Source organism: Desmodus rotundus, chromosome 3 (assembly GCF_022682495.2).
Source record: "Desmodus rotundus isolate HL8 chromosome 3, HLdesRot8A.1, whole genome shotgun sequence".
Taxonomy (NCBI): Eukaryota; Metazoa; Chordata; class Mammalia; order Chiroptera; family Phyllostomidae; genus Desmodus; species Desmodus rotundus.
In genome coordinates, this window is record NC_071389.1 from 46471394 (window position 1) to 46487613 (window position 16220).

Consider the following 16220-nt stretch of genomic DNA (forward strand, 5'->3'; position numbering starts at 1 on the left):
ATTTTAAAAGGTCAGCATAGGGCTCACAAGGTCATAGATTCCATGATCCTGGAATTGCAGGGTTGAAGGAGAGCCCTTTGAAACCATTGATTCAAACTCTTTTTTACAGGAGAAGAAACCCAGACTTACTGACAACTACATCATAATTATAGACACGCCAGGGCCAAATCCTAAATCTCCTGGTTTTTCCCGCCAATGTTGGCTACAGAACACCCTGTCTCTTCAGTCTGCGAAATTACTCATCAGCCCTCTATTTTGCTTTGATCGAAATTTTCATGGAGTGGAGTTGTTAAAAGTGAGAATAAACTCTGCTCTGAAAACTTACTTCTTATTTCACTGTTAGGTAACTTGTTACACACAGAGCCTCCTGCGAGAGCTCTGCCTACTCAATGGAGTCTTTCCCATCGTTGCTCTCTTCTCTACACTTTTCCCCAAACTGCCACTGGAGTGATTTTCCCCACGTGCTGTTTGACCATGTCACTCTCCAGCTTGAGGCATTTCAGTGATTCGCTCTCATCATTCAGAGAGAGTTTAAATGCGGGCACTTTGTTCCCAAGGCACCTCATGATCCAGCTCAAGTTAGTTTGACTGATAGCTGTTTGGGTGTGTATTTGACACAATACACATGAAAGCTAGAGGCTTGCCCAACCTCTTTTGCAGTGGCTCCCTCTTTAGTCTTTGCTTAAATAATTCACCCAACAAGTATTTATTTAGGAATACTGTTCGTCCATGCATATACGTATATAAGAAATATTTATTGAGCACCCACTTTGTACCAGTCACTGATGATACAATAGTGACCAAAACATACGAGTTCTCTGCCTTTTCAAGACTGCATTGTAGTAGGGAGTGCCGGGGCATACATTGGTGGACAATCGAACCAGGTCCCTGACCACGTGAGATCTCCTTTTAAAAACAGTGGTCTGGCTGTTCTCTGCACATTCTATTCTCCACCCTGATTCTGGACTTGCTGTTTTCTTTTCCTAAAATGTCCCTCTCCATCTGCCACGGATTGCCTAGCTAAAGCCTGCTTGTCCTTTTTAACTCATCTCTAGAATCACCTTCACCAGGATGCTTATCCTGACCCCACCAAGCCAGGCTGAGTACCCTCAGTGACCCCGGACCACTCTGCCAACCTTATCATACCAGTTATGGGTCTCTGTGCACCACTGGACAACATGCCCCTTGGGGGCCCTTGAGAATTACATTTACTTTTCCTTGAATTTCCAAGAATTAGCTGAGTCTCTGACACATAGTGAGAGCCCCATAAACATTCATCATACACATGAATTCTCAATAAATTATTATTATTGGAAAAAGATTATTTAGGAAATTATTTAGGAAATTACTTTTTCAGAAGTGATACCTTTTCTTTTCCTATCTTTTCTTCTTTATAGATTATGGCCTCTGGGGCCATACTTACTGACTTCATAACCCAATTCCACCACTTGAAAGTTATGTGACTTGGGCAAATTAACCTCTCCACATCAATTTCCCCACTCAGTAAAATAGGGTTCTTCTGAGAACTAAATGAGTTGACACTTGTAAAGCTTTTATAACAGCATCTAGCACATAGTAGATGCTGAATAAATGTGAGCTATTATAATCGGTAGTTATATTTTTCTCCTTAAGTCCAGAAACAATGTGACACTTTGGAGTTTCACATTCACTACCTCTGCTTCAATCACCATAAATGATATTTGTGACAGATATTGTCGCCCCTGCTCTATGGATAAAGAAACGAAGCTTAGGGAGATTCAATGGCTTGTGCAAGAACATAGAGCTTCTGGTGAGCACCAGAGTCCCACTTAAACCTGATATCCTGACTCCCAATGCAGTGTTCTTTCCATTCACTCCCCCTGGTAAGTCTTCTGGGTTAGGGGAAGAAATGTCTGAAGGTGCTGGAACAGAGAATCACTTAGGAGGAACTTCTGAATATATGTAGTTCAGAGAGCCTGAAGGCAGAGACCTGAGCTATGAGAGTGTTTTCAGGAATTAAAATATGAGGAGCGATGCCCTGGACCAAGATGATAAAGGTGGGAATTGGGGAAGAAGGGGTCCATAAGGGCACTTTTCACAGGCTCCTTATCAAATTAGGACTCAAGATCACTACATTAAGTACCTCCAGGGAGCTGGGATGGAAGGGGGAGGGGCAGACATCAGACTGACGTTTGTTTTCAGTTACTGGTTTGTTAGCACATAGCTTGGATGTTCTTAGTATTGGGACATGCAGCCTAATTGCTGATTAATAGACTATGTCATTTGAAGCTACTTTCTCAGGAATCAGGTCTGTCTCGGGCGCTTTGAGCCATGTTAATTTTCAGGAACTAAGTACGCTCAGACCGTAATTGCCATATTCAGAGCCCACTCTCACACTCTGGCTGAGGACCACCCGCTCAAACCATTGCTTTTTGTGTCATCTTTGGTCCCAACCAAACCACACCCATTAAATAGAATAGATTTCCAGCAGTAAGATCATTGCTAATGATCTTTCTCAAATCCGTATGCATATTTGTACAGAGTTGACCCTCTTATTGATTTCAAGTGCTTCCTTGAAACCAACACCCACCAAAAGAAGTTTCAAGGCAGAGTCCATCATGCACTGTGTTCTGTTCTTAATCATCAATACCCTCAAACAGGTAAAGGAAACTGAAGACAAGAGTATCTGCCAGGAATGGGTCCACTGGACTGAGAGAACTCCCAGAGCCCTTTACCCCACATAGTCACTTATCCTAACAACTGAACATATGAAATTCATGAAAATCAAAAATTCTTTCTGGGCTATTTGACTTGGGTTCCAGAGTGCTATCCCTTCATCTTGAATGTAACATTTAATCAAGAATATGTCCTTGGAGAGGTTTTTGTGAGAATCTGGAGTGTGGTTTATTATCTGAAAAGGAACTCCCACATAGAACTATACTTCTCACAAGTCAAGATTTCCTTTATCTTTTGGCTCTTTGCTCTGCATACAAGCATTCCATTGTCTGCCAGAGCTTTACCGTCCAAAGGGTGAAAATCTCAAGGTTCCTGTTGAGGTGAATTCCTTGTACTTCCACAAAATGTTCCACTGAGGAATGCTTGATGGCGCCTGTATATCTTGGCTTCAAATTAAAACCTATATTTCCTTTGTCCCAGGAATTAATGTTGAAAATATGGCTTTCCTTTAGAGTTGTTATTTTAGATAAGCATCTCGAAAGCATTTACGGCCTTCACACAGACTGGTGGGGAAATCGCATGAGTCAGTGAGAATGCCTGCCATCCTGGTGAGCAGGGAGTAGAGCTGGGAGCAAAGAGGTGTCCCCATCACTCAGCTGTGTCACTAGCCTCACAGACATCACCAGAGGCTAGCAGGAAATCATGTGACATCTCTGCATTAACCTTCTTCCAGGGCATAATTCAACAACATATGTGCATTCTTTGAGAAAGAATTAACAACCACTTAATTTTTTTTCAGTGTATATCTGAAGTGTCTTTCATTGCTTTGTGTACTTTGGCAAGGGATTTAAATTAGCTGAGAATAATAAAATTTTGCACATTCAGAGTGGGAAAGAACCTAGCCAAATTTCCTCAGAGTAAGTGAGGAAATATACGTAAAACCTCTCACACAGGACCTGGCACATTGTAAATTCGTAGTAAATGTTAGTTGCTGCCTGCTCTCCCAAGTAAGGAGGAAACTGAGAGTTTCAGTGGGTTGCCCACGGCTATACAGTTGGAAGGAGCCAGAGCCAGGATTAAGATTCCTGTCTTCTTATTCATAGTTCAGTTCTTTCTCCCCTGTGCTCTTCAGGGCTGGAATTATTCACTGCTGGGGCCATATTACCTCCCTATCAACATCACTGCCTTCAGCATCTCAGGCACATAACTTCTCACGGTTCTTCCATAAGATAGGGACCTTGGAAACTAAGCAGCCAGTGCCATTTTCTTCTGGTACTCACTGGTTTCTAATTGGTACTCTCATGCCCTATAAGACATAATGCAGCTTCGAGAAGGCCTTTATGTATCAAATTCATTCATTTAAAATGTCTTGAGCCTCTTCTTGGTACCAGGCCTAAGTGATAAACCAAATAAACATGGTTCTTGCCTGTTCATGGGTTATACACACAAATAAAAAAAATGCTTATTTGAAAAACTGTATTTTCAAAGTTAACTCCCAGGACAAAGCAATTTATGTAATTTTTGTAATTTTCAAGAAGGCATTGGGAGAATTAGGCGCTATGAGTAGCCATGCTATTAAGAAGAAATTTCCAACATTTAGTGTCTTTTAGTTCAACATCTCCTTTTACAAAAGCCTTCTTTGGAATTCACAAAGATGGGTAAAATAAAATTATTATAAACATGTATTAATCCAACAAAGACATAATGAATACCTATATCATACCAGATATTTTACCTATTCCAAGGTTACAGATGAATGGGATTCAAACTTTGCTTAAATTTCTTACAGGTGAGTTGAGAAGACAGCCAGGAAAATGGGAATTGCCATCTAGCATGAGCTGTGCTGTGAGGGGCAAGCGTAGGAAACTACAAGCAGCACAGACAAAGACTCTACACCGGTGGGGAGGCCCCCTGGGGAGGTGATGCCTGAGTAGAGTCCCAGAACTTGTGAAGGAGTTTGCCACTTAAAGAGGAGGGAAAAAGTGTTCGACTCACCTAGACATAAGCAAGGGCCCAGCCACATGAGTTGTGTGCTGTTTGAGGAAGAGCCAGTAGAATGTAGAACCAATACTCTACAGGAAAAAGGAAACCAGATAAAACGTTCATATGATATTTGGTTCCTCAAATCACTTTCACATCAACGGTTCTTTCAGTCAACAATTTACCAATGCTTACGGAGTGCTTCCTATTTGTGAGGCAAGTCGGTGGGTCCTGCAGGGGTTATACGGAAAGGGGTCAGAACTGGATCCTGCTATCAATGGGCCCCAGATTAGTGGTCAGGATGATATGTGCCTATATGAGTTGTAACATGAGGAAATGACCCCAAAGGTACAAAGAAAGCACCATGGGAGATTAGAGGGAAGATCGTTTCTAGCTAAGAGGATGACATCCATTGGAGAAGATGGCATTTGGCCTTTGAAAGTATGATTCAAACACGAATTTTGATGTCTGGGGCTTTTTCCCCTTACATCAGAGCAATTCTCCATGGTAACAGCTGGGCATCCCACTATTCAACTCAATTCTGACATTATTTACCTGGAGATAGCATCAGACCCCACAGGCTAAGGGTTCAGTCCTACAAAACTCTCCCTACCCCCCGTTTCAGGTGCCAATCACAAATCCAGGCTGTCACCTGTGCTTCTGACCTACTGGCTCTAGATCAGAGGTTCCTTGTGTTTGATTAATTTGCTAGAGTGGTTCACAAAATTCAAAAAAACACTTTACTTACTAGATCACTGGTTTATTAGAAAAGGATATAACTCAGGAACAGGCTGATGAAAAACACACATAGGACATATATGTGGGAAGGAGCACAGAGCTTCCGTGCTCTCTGAGCATGCCGGTCTCCACGTGTTCACCAATCCAGTCCCTTTGGGTTTTTAGGAAGGTGTCAGAACAACAGCAGGACTCATTAGATCATTGGCCATTGGTGATTGAACGCAATCTCCAGACCTTTTCCCTCCCCCTGAGGTCTGGGGTGGGGCTGAAAGTTTTAACTCTCAAATCACAAGATTGGTTCCTCTGGTGACCAGTGCCAGGGATTTTTCCAAAATTCACCTCATTAAGGTAACAAAAGACACCTTTATCACTCTTCTCACTTAGGAAATTCCAGGGGCAAGAGGAGGAAGATCAAATTTGCATTTCTTATTTTACATCACAGAAGGATTAAATGGTATTTATACGTATGAATTTGTGCAGGGATAGCTTTTCTTTCAGAGTAATAGCCTGAGCAGTGTCAGGAAAGGGATAGCACATGTTCAAGGAAAGAAGCAATGTCATTTGGCCATGGCAAAGTCGAGTTAGTTCATTCATTCATCTATTCACTCAGTATTTACCGAGGGCTTGGCACGTGAAGACCATTGTGGTCTTAGGGAGCCAGTAGTGAACAAGTCTGCATACAGTTTACACTTAAATTAAGGAGCTCTATGTATTGAACAGTAATTGGACAGTGCCTATTTTAATTACAATGTTAAAGTGCGACTAAGGTGAAGTACAAGATCCAAAAAGCACAAACAGCCAGTCAGTGGTTTGAAATGAAACATCAGGCAAAAAGGAATTCTGAGAGATAAACTGGGAAAAGTCTGCTGAGGACAAAGAGCAAAGGATTTTGAATGGCAGGTTAAGGTGTTTGAAATTTAATCTCTTAATTTTCCTAAACCACGGCCCTCCATTTGAGTGCAGGTGTTATGAGCAGATGGAGTAGTGGAAGTTGCATGTATTTTGGATTCAGAATGACTTAGCTCTGAACCCCGAACATGCCAGTTATAAACCACATGTGCGTGTTTCTTAACCTCTTTGAGCTTCAGTTGCCTTATCATTAAGATGAGACAATAATGTTCCCAGGGGAAGCTAAGAAGTATATAGCACAGTGCCTACCTAGCAGAACAAAGCAATCATTGTAATTTGGCAATTTCCCTTCCCTTGTCACACATGGCGAATCTCCTGCTACAGAGGTTTTAAAAGTACCTTGCCTGGGATCACCTAGCTGATAAATGTCATAGATGTGAACCCTGTCCATCAGAGCCTGCAGCTATAATGCATAGTTACCTAGAAACCAGATTATTCATAAGGGACCAGAACTGAATTTGGAGCACTTAATGAAAACCTAGAAAAATAACTATGTGGTCACACCTGTAGGGAGAACTTTCCTTTGCAATACCTCTGCAGGCCATTCTCTATCATTTAGAATTTGGCCTCCTTCCCAAACTTGCCTGTATATCAGAATTAACAGAGAAGGAAAAAATTACAGATTCCCAGACCTTATCCCAGATACACCGAAATTGACTCTCCAGGGATAGGGAAGGGATTCATAAATGTTACAGCTGCCCAAGTGAGTCAGTCAGACAGCATCCGTGTTTAGAGACCCACTGGCCTAGCGTCCCACTCTCTTGCTCGTTGCTAATGTCCTGTTGATCTTTAGGGGAGCAAAGAGTCCTCTGTACCGGTGGTTCTGAAAATGTGATCCCCCAACCAAGCAGCATCAGTTCTTGGATGCTAGTCAAAAATGCAAACTCTCAAGCCCACCCCAAGCCGACTGAATCAGGAACCTGGAGGTAGAGCCAGCATGTCTCCAGTAAGCCTCCAGGTGATCCTGATGCACTCAGGTTTGAAGGCCATTGCTCTGTACCATCTCTGGGAGGTTCTCCAGCAATGCATTGGGAATCCAAGGGAGTTATGCAAAATATGAGAAGGATGGTGAGAACAGCAAAATCGGTGGTGGCGGGGCATGGGTGGATGGCTGTGATGGGGGGTGGTAGTAAAGAGACACAAGAAAAACAAGAATGAAAAGGAAAAGCAGGCCCAATATTTGTGAGTTTGTTTTTTTCATTTGACTCTTGACATCAGTAGGTTTGTTATGAGGTAAAATAATGCCCAGTTTATCCATAAAAAGGTCACTCCGTAAATTAAGCAACCTGGATTACCATTCCTAGTGGCTGTGTGACCTTTGGCAAGTGACTTTACCTCTGAGTCTCAGGTTGATGCGGTGCAAAACTGGGGGGCCTGATTGATCTCCAAGGTCTCCTCTGGCTATAACTTTCTATAGCACTGCCCACAGAAGCAGGGGTTCACTCTCACATTTGGTATCATTCCTGAGCAAGGATATCCTCTTCTGAGGGCCTCCTGGAGCAGGAAAACCTAAAACAGAGGAGCTGGTTAGGGACCTGGAGTAAACGACTTCCTTCCTGGAGTGCTGGAGCATCCAGGAGGCTGTGCATAGGGAAATTCCAGGCCATCTGGATGTGAGAGAATTGCAATCATCTATGCTTGTTATAGGAGCCTGCCTTCCGGAGAAAGCATTATGTCATTTGATAGCTCCTTGCGACCTGGAAAGCTCAGTGATCATGGGGAGGCAGAGAGAGGGTATTGGTACAAAGACTCAGGCCTTCTTTTCTCTCTGTCTCCACAGGAGGTCCCCAGCGGCTAGTCAGCCTCCTGTCTCCAGAGTCAACCTGCAAGGTAAGCCTTGCCATGGCCTAGCTCCATGTTTCAAAATAAAGGGTGCCTCTTATGCAGAACCTTTTTTAGAATAATAGCATTTGTTTGCATACCATGGCCCTCAAAAGTATGCCTCTTGATGACTTTTTTCAAAAGCATACTGGAGCTTCATTTCATTCTGTGTGAAACCAAATGAAAAGCAGTATCCAATGATTTCCCTACCCTATGTGTGCCCAAGCTTTCACAATGGATGGGTGAGTGGCAATGCTGCTTCCCAGAAAAGGAGCAGGAGGAAGAGCTGTATTGATAGTGCAACTGGCCCTCAGCTTGCTGGCCCCAGTGAACTCCAGGAGAGCTAACCAACCTCAAAGACCCTGAGGTGCCCCCACATTGGCCTGAGGGCCTCACAGGCTACATTAGTGGTTTTCCCCTTAGCGTCAACCATAGATCCCCCTTGAATATACATTCTTTCCAGGTGTGAAACCAAAGGCTCTTTCTCGATCACAAATCATTCCATCTGGAAGTCGTCCAATTTTTCTCTCAAGGGTGTTGTTTCAAAGAAGCCTGACCTCTCATCGTTCAGTGCTGCGCCCATGTGTTTCAGGCGGGGTTGACAGCTGTGTGTGGAGAGGAAGGGCCACCTCGAAGGAACAACGTGGAGATGTAGTGAACATAAATTCTTTTTTGACGTAAGAGGCAACCAGTAAGGTGACATTTTTAAGTGCAAAATGGAGTTTCCCCCCTTGACCTGACCCGACTAGTGTAGCAGTAGTCACAAGTAAAACCAGAGAAGAAGCAAGTATGATGAACTCATAGTGAGCTCACCTCACACCTGCCGCGGCCTCCTGCACCTCTGGGTTTCCAGCGGTGCCGTTCCCTTCACTTTATCCTCAGGATCTTCCTCGGAGGTTGTGTTCTCTTTTAAAAGAAGGGAACAAAGGCATTAGGTTCCATTGGTGTGCTGGTTTCTGAAACAGTTCTGGTACATACTTTAAAGAATATTTTTTATGAGAAAAAGATTGAGAACAAGAGCAGAAGTGAAAGAGGAAGACATTAGGTAGCATTTACCTCTAGAGTGCCATATGAATTAGAGAGAAGAAAATAGTGCCGTACCCAGGGACTTCAAACACCTGGTTTGCTGATGTGCCGTTTCCTTTAGAAGTTTATAAAAAGAAACTAGATAGAGTGTTTTAACATAATGCTGGTGTCACATAGTTGGAGATCAAAGGAGGTGGTTTTGAAACTACTACCCTTTCGTCATACTGGCCTACCCGTGAGATGCCTTTGCTCATGTTTCTGTTAGCCAAGTTTACTAAGATGCACCGTAAATTTGAATCAGTTTGAATATTTAAACTATGTTTTCAACTTCTTGTAATAAACACTGACAAACATTAGGAGAAATGTAATATTTATGATTCTATAAATTAGCCCATTAACTAAAGATGCTGTTGGAAAGATCATTTTGTGATTATTGGCACAGTAACCACAGCTTGGCAGCTAGAGTCTGTGCTGAGTTCTTTGAAAACAATGGAGCAAAGAAGGACAATACCACTTAGGCAATTTGTTTTTGTCTGTCTTTGTGGTGAACTACAAAAAATCCTGGTTTTTCATTGGGAAGAGAGTGCAGTGATGCCCAATTATTACGTAATTATGGGGTTCAAAATCTTCTTAGCACTTAAACAGGGTTAGAAAAGGAAGGAGGACACACACATCCTGTGTTTTGTTCTTATTATCAGCTTGCATGAGTCAGGCAGATTTTTCCTGTTATTTTAATATTTATCAGCATATTACAAAGAGGTGTGTTTAAATAGAAACTTTAAAGGGGAATGAAAAATAAGTGGCTCAACGAAAGCAGAACTAAAAGCCAGAGTGTTGTTTTAAAAGGTGATTTTTTTACGATAATAAGATCAAGGTTTCATTTATTAGCACTGAGTACTTGCGTTTTTGAATTTAGATCTAAGATAAAGGATACAAGAAACACAATAATTTACACAGCTTTAGCAATAATCCACGGTTAGGAAAGGCTGGCTAAGATAACTGTATTCTTGTATAAAAGCAAATTTGAAAGAGACAGAGAGGGAGAAAAAGAGAAAAGGCAAATCTTTTCTAAAAGGCATTTTTAAATGCATCTAAATGAAGGCAATGCAATTCATTTTAAAAGCTGATTGTTAAAAACTACGGTTACATTGGTACGTTTGCTCTTACAAATTGATCATTAACTAGGAGAATTCACAGGGGAAATCAAAGCAAATTTCTCAGTCTTCATACCTTTCTTTTCACTGTGTAACCAAAATTATTCTTCTAACACTCATGGCACAACACAGATTTTCCTCCTCTGCAAAGACTTCCTATTTTTTTTTTTAGAAAATCTATATAATTTAGATTTTCTTGCTAATTGCTCATTTAGCAAGAAATTGCTCATGCTCGGTGTAATTGCTCATTTTTCATGCTATGGCAACAATCCTATTCTAAGGTATTCCGTAGTTCATGGCTCATATGTCTTTTTGAAAGCAGTGGCTGTATCTTATTCATCTCTTTATCATTCAATATGCATTAGCATAGTTATTTTCATGTAGCAGGAACACAGTAAATGTTGACCAGGAGAACTACATAAAGTTTGGGGGGTGTTATCTTAAGGAAAAAGCTTATAAGTTAAAATTTATTATAAGTCAATATTTTTAAACCTATGGCTATGAAAATTATTCAATTGTGGTTTTGTTTTTTTACTATTTAACATGAGTTATTGCATTGAAATTAAAAGAGGTTTGAAACACACTCTATAACTGGTTAAATATGGTATAGTGTGTCCTTATAGGTTTTAAACAAAAAGAGTTAAATCTTAAAAATTGGCATTTTGCACTTTGGATAGGAGAGCCAGCATAAAGTCATAGAGAATTTAAAACCCAGAGAGTGGAGCAAAGTGGAAACCATATGCCCCAAGTTAAGGAGAAAGGTACAGAAATCCCACTGCAGGGTATGGAGTTTAATGAGCATCTCAATTTTTATCACATTTTGCCTTTCACAAGCATGAATTCCAGGCTTTCTCTACATGATGCATAGGAAAAATTAAAAACAAAAATTAAAATAGAAGAAAAACCACTTCTACACATGGTGCAGGAGCTCGGGTTCTGTCATCTATACACACTCAAAGTGGATAATTGAAGTCTCTCAGGATTTCAGATCCCAAAACTACTTTCAACAGATTAGATAATTAAGGAAAATCAGCCCTGGCTGGTGTGGCTCAGTGGATTCAGTGTGGGCCTGTGAGCCAAGGGGTCGTGGTTCAATTCGCAGTCAGGGCACAGGCCTGGGTTGCGAGCCAGGTCCCCAGTAGAGGGTGTGTGAGAGGCAACCACACATTGATGTTTCCCTGCCTTTCTTCCTCCCTTCCCCTCTCTTAAATAAATAAATAAAATCTTAAAAAAATGAAGAAAGAAAATCACTGAGGGTGTGTGTGTAGGATAGTTGTCCCACTTCATCCACCCATCCTAAATATCCTTTGCTTTTACATGCATTTCAGTAGTGATTTTATCCTTTGCTTTTACATGCATTTCAGTAGTGATTACAGGTATGTCAAGAAGGTGAGAATTTACTGAAAGGGTAAATTATCGAGGGTTCACTGCCTTTACAAAATGATTTTTTGCATTTCATAGGATCAGAGAAGCATTCCTTTTAATAGCTAGCACTTTTGAGTCATAGAAATGTGAGTTGATTTGTAATAATGTGTCATATATGTTACTTGGTAGCAGGCAAATTGATGTGCAAAATGGGATGTTCTATACTAGTTTTCTTATTTCAAAATTTGCCAATAAATGTATTGAGAAAGAGCATCACCAATGTCAGAGATCAGCTGTTATGAAGAACAGCAAGTCCATGGGTCATTGTCAATGACGGCAAACCATGTCACAAAGATGACTAGAGAATTTCCTTGAGTTCTTCAGGCCAAACTACTGCAAACCAGTCTTTCCAGCCTGGGCATCCTCACCCTTGGTCAATGGTGGTTTTCAACTCCAGTGAATTAGATATATTTGAAGAAAAGGTTGTATATGGGGAAATCAGATAAGATACTACAGAACTTTCCAGTGAAATAGGTTGGCTTAAGTGAAAAACAGGATTAGTTTTTTTTTTGGTGATCACGGCAATCTATTTTTTCTATTAAGTATCCAGGCCATTCTGGGGAGGAAAGGACTCTTCACTGGTTGATACAACAGAAGAAGCTTTCTCCTCAAAAGCCTGTTTCTCATCATGAGTTCCTCCCGTATCTTTACTTTGATTAAGAATTGTCCTCTGAAGTTCATGGGGGTGTTCCAGATGTGGGATCTGTTAGAGGAGTGGACAAGGGGCTCAGACTTATCTTGGATTCTGAGAAATTCAGAAAGCCATGGCACTGACTCAGTTCTCAGTTTTTGCCAGAGCCACCAAGGTCGAGGGTGCAAGACGAACCGTGCGTGCACAAGCAAAGGGCTCTCTGAGAACCATGGCGATGGCCTGGGAGCCTGGCTGTGTCCGATGACTGGAAACAAAGCCGGCATAAGCAGAACGTTTGCTTCGTTTCCACATTAAGCAAGAACTGTCAGGCAGGATTGCAAAACTTATGGACAAATATGAGTAAAATCAATTTTGTTACCAAAGGCTGTGGCCACTCATGACAAAGAAGGGAAGGAGTTGGAGTAGATTACAAAAAAGAAAGAGAGAAAGAAGGAACTAGAAATACTAGGTTATTTTTTTCTGTGTTCTGAATGTCACAAGGACTGAATTATTAGTATAATTGCCTTAGTTATTCATCTTGATTGTTTAGGCAACTTACACATATAACAAAAAGGCAAATGTACTAGAAAAGCCCCAGTAATTCTGAGTTCCCCAAATTGTTTTGTAAGAATTGCTTTTGTTTAAAATAGACTTGTGAAAGTTTACCCTAGAGTATCAACAGTGAGCTATTCATATTGATTTGCCCTCAAAAGTGTGCCTCTTGATGACGTTTTTCATATATTTTAGACATATATGTCTAAAATTAAGTATAGGTGGTTACAAAAACATTGACAAGTAAACTAAAATGCAAATAGTTAAAATGCTATCCTAAAACAAACAATGCCAAAAATGAAGCCCTGCTCAGTAGTGCCTATTTCACCAGTTCCAAATTAATTTCTAAATTTACTATGAATGTGTATTCATATTAAATAAAATCGCTGAGACCTGCAGCATCTAATCTCTCACTGCCTAGAATTGAGTTCGTTCCGTGTTGACTCCACTTCATGTTTTTTGTACTGCTGAGAAACACCATCCACCCACCCCCCCTCCAAAGTTGGAATCATGCATGTTAGTAAGTATTTCAGTTATGCTATTGACGTCAATGGAGTCATTAAATAGATTGCTGGCCCTCCCAGAGGCAAATCACTGCCAGGGACCTAGATACAGACACGTTTTTTACAAAGACAACCATCAGGTTTTGCTAAAGCAGTAAGCCAGAGAAAGGGAAAAGTTTATACTGTAGCTGATCTATCTCCAGAGTTTCTTTCTTTTGCATTTTAGTTCCGGCCTTTCTTTCTCTTTGGTTACAGTAGGTTCAGGCAGATGCCCAGGTATAGTTGCCTCAGTGTTTTGTGTGTAAAAGTATCTTCTGTTATTAAGACTAGGGAGGGTGACACTCCACTTTTTTAAATGTGCCTTACTTTTAGCTCTACACAGCCCAACTTGATGTCTGCTAGTAAGGTTGTGTTTGATATATAGTTCCTTGAATAAACAGTTTCTCCTAAACACACACACACACAATTTTGTCCTTTCTGCTGCCTCTGTGTGGCTTATAGCTATACCCCCTCATCTATGAATCAACCTTTATACAGCCTACACTGTGCTCAGGCACCAGGGCGCTGAAGCAAAGGGTGGAGGAGGAGGCTGGGAAGAAAGATTCACTTCTCTCCGCTGCCTCATCTGCAGAGCTCCGGCAGGAGGCTGCCCACGTGCCTGTGCCCTCCAAACCAACCCCCCAGCTGCCTGTCTCAAGCCTGGTCATGCAGCTCCCAGACACGTCAGACAGAGCTTTCAGGAAACAGCTGCCTCTTTCTGGATCTTCTTGACAGCTCTGTTTACCTGGGCAGCCCCAGGAGTCAGAGCCAGAGATCCACCTCACACCTGGACTCCTCCACCTCCCAAGCTCGTAGTTAGAGAGCTGTCTTCAACAGACAGCTTTCTTCAAATCTGGTTATCAGAATCCGCCATATTGGCTTTAGCATTCATCTCTGTTTCCAACCCCTATTTCTTTACTGCCTGCACTCCTCCACTTCTTTACCAGTAAGTATATATAGAAATTCCAGATGCTGACTCCTTTGCGAACCCCTTTTTGGTTCATCTGGAGGCCCACGTCCATCCCCTCTTCACCACTGCTCCTTATCCCATGTCCCTGGCTTTGAGTAGTACGCTCTTATCGCTCTCTTCACTTCCCACAGCCAATTCTTGTAGGAATGTTTTATTTATTTTCTTAGTTGGCTATCCTTTGCCTTCAGGATAAGATCCCTACTTCTTATCAGATATGCAAAGTCCTGGAGAATTTTACTCCTAATTCTTTCTTTCCTCGTTTTCCACTTTCTCCCCTGCCCCCCTGCACAGCTGGTAGCTGGGGCATACTGAACATACTGTCCCTCAAATGTGCCAGCCTCCTCTTACCTTCCTGCGTTTGTGTCTGCTGTTCCTTCTGCCTGGGCTGCTCTTCCCCAAAAATACCATTCACATATTCAGCTCATAGATTTTTTGTACACTGTCACTGTGAACAAGTCCTTATATTCACTGATTCTTAGATTCTGGAGTCGGAATTAAACTAAATATATAACCTCAGTCTAGGGCCTGATATATAGTATATGCTTGGTGAATACAAGTTTCTTTACCCGTTTTCATCTGGAAAGTGCATTTTTTTATCCTTCAAGACTCAGCATGTTTGTTTTCTTTTGGATGTGCTCCCTGTAACTCATGCAAAATTACTCTCAATAATTATCTTAATTATTATCTCTATTAATAACACACTTATCATATTATGCTGTGTTTATTTAATTTTCACTCCTTCTAAACTAAGTGTCCCAAGTTCAAGTATTAATCCTCTTTTTTTCATTTTTCTTGCATTATAGCATATGGCCTAGAACACAGTAGATGCTCAATTAATGTTTATGAAATGAACAAATACAAATGAACATATGCCCATGCCTGAATCAGAAAGGACTGGAAATGAATTGAGGCTCATATTAGACTTTTTTTAAGGCTTGTCTAAGTATCTTCTAACACTCAGGCATGGGCTCAATGCTGACATCCCTGGCCAAACTTGACTGCATGTGACTTTTCTTCACTTGAAGGGAACTCTTTATAATCAGTTACTACAGGAAGAAGTGGCAGTGTTAAAGGAAATGAAAAGAACAAAATGACTAAATGTGATGAGCTTGTCACACACTATCTTATGCTGTCAGTGCCTATCACAGTATCCAGCACAAAGTAGGTACTCAGTTAGCATATTGAATTGAATTGATGTGGAAATCCTGAAACAATCGCTTAGGCAAGTTACTTCTCTGAGACTCAGTTTTCTTGTCTGGAAAGTGGGCATTTTAGTATTCTCTCTCATAAGGTTGCTGTGGGGACTCAATGGGAAAAGCAATGCCTGTGGGGGTTAAGAGTGAAGACCCAGGAGCCAGACTCCCTCTTTCAAATGCCAGCTCCACCTCTATGTGACATTAGGATAAATTTATTAGCCTCACCAGTTGCCAACTGCATCATCTCCAAAGCTGGGAGGGAGACTGTACACACCTCATATGTTGGTCGTAAGGATTAAACACACAAATGTATGTAAAGCACTTGGAATAGCTCCTGGCACTTAGAAAATGTCAATGTTTGTATTGGTATTAATTGTGTTGTATGACATGTTTCCCACAGCACCCAGCACATAACAGGTGGTCAATGTGTGGTAGCTAAGAGCCCAGGCCTGCTGGTGTCAGGAGGGAACCAAAACCGAAAGCCTCACTGAGACCTGTCTAAAGGTTCTGATCTACTTCCCTTCCACAGTAATGCAGACTGGAAGGCAATTTTTCTTTGAATTTTAAGGTTCTTTCCCCCGAAACCATAAAAATCTGCTTATACAGAAATAGATTTAGAGC

At 41.4% G+C, this 16220-nt stretch overlaps 1 protein-coding gene across 2 annotated transcripts in view; it reads left to right on the plus strand.

The window, feature by feature from the left end:
• Positions 1 to 16220, plus strand: part of PDE4B (phosphodiesterase 4B) — a 513377-nt gene that overhangs the window by 401383 nt on the left and 95774 nt on the right. For both annotated transcript variants that reach the window (XM_053921419.1, XM_024565508.3), the window contains one exon: positions 8063 to 8112. In XM_053921419.1, coding sequence (XP_053777394.1) covers positions 8063 to 8112 — 50 coding nt within the window. The remainder of the gene's footprint in view (positions 1 to 8062; positions 8113 to 16220) is intronic.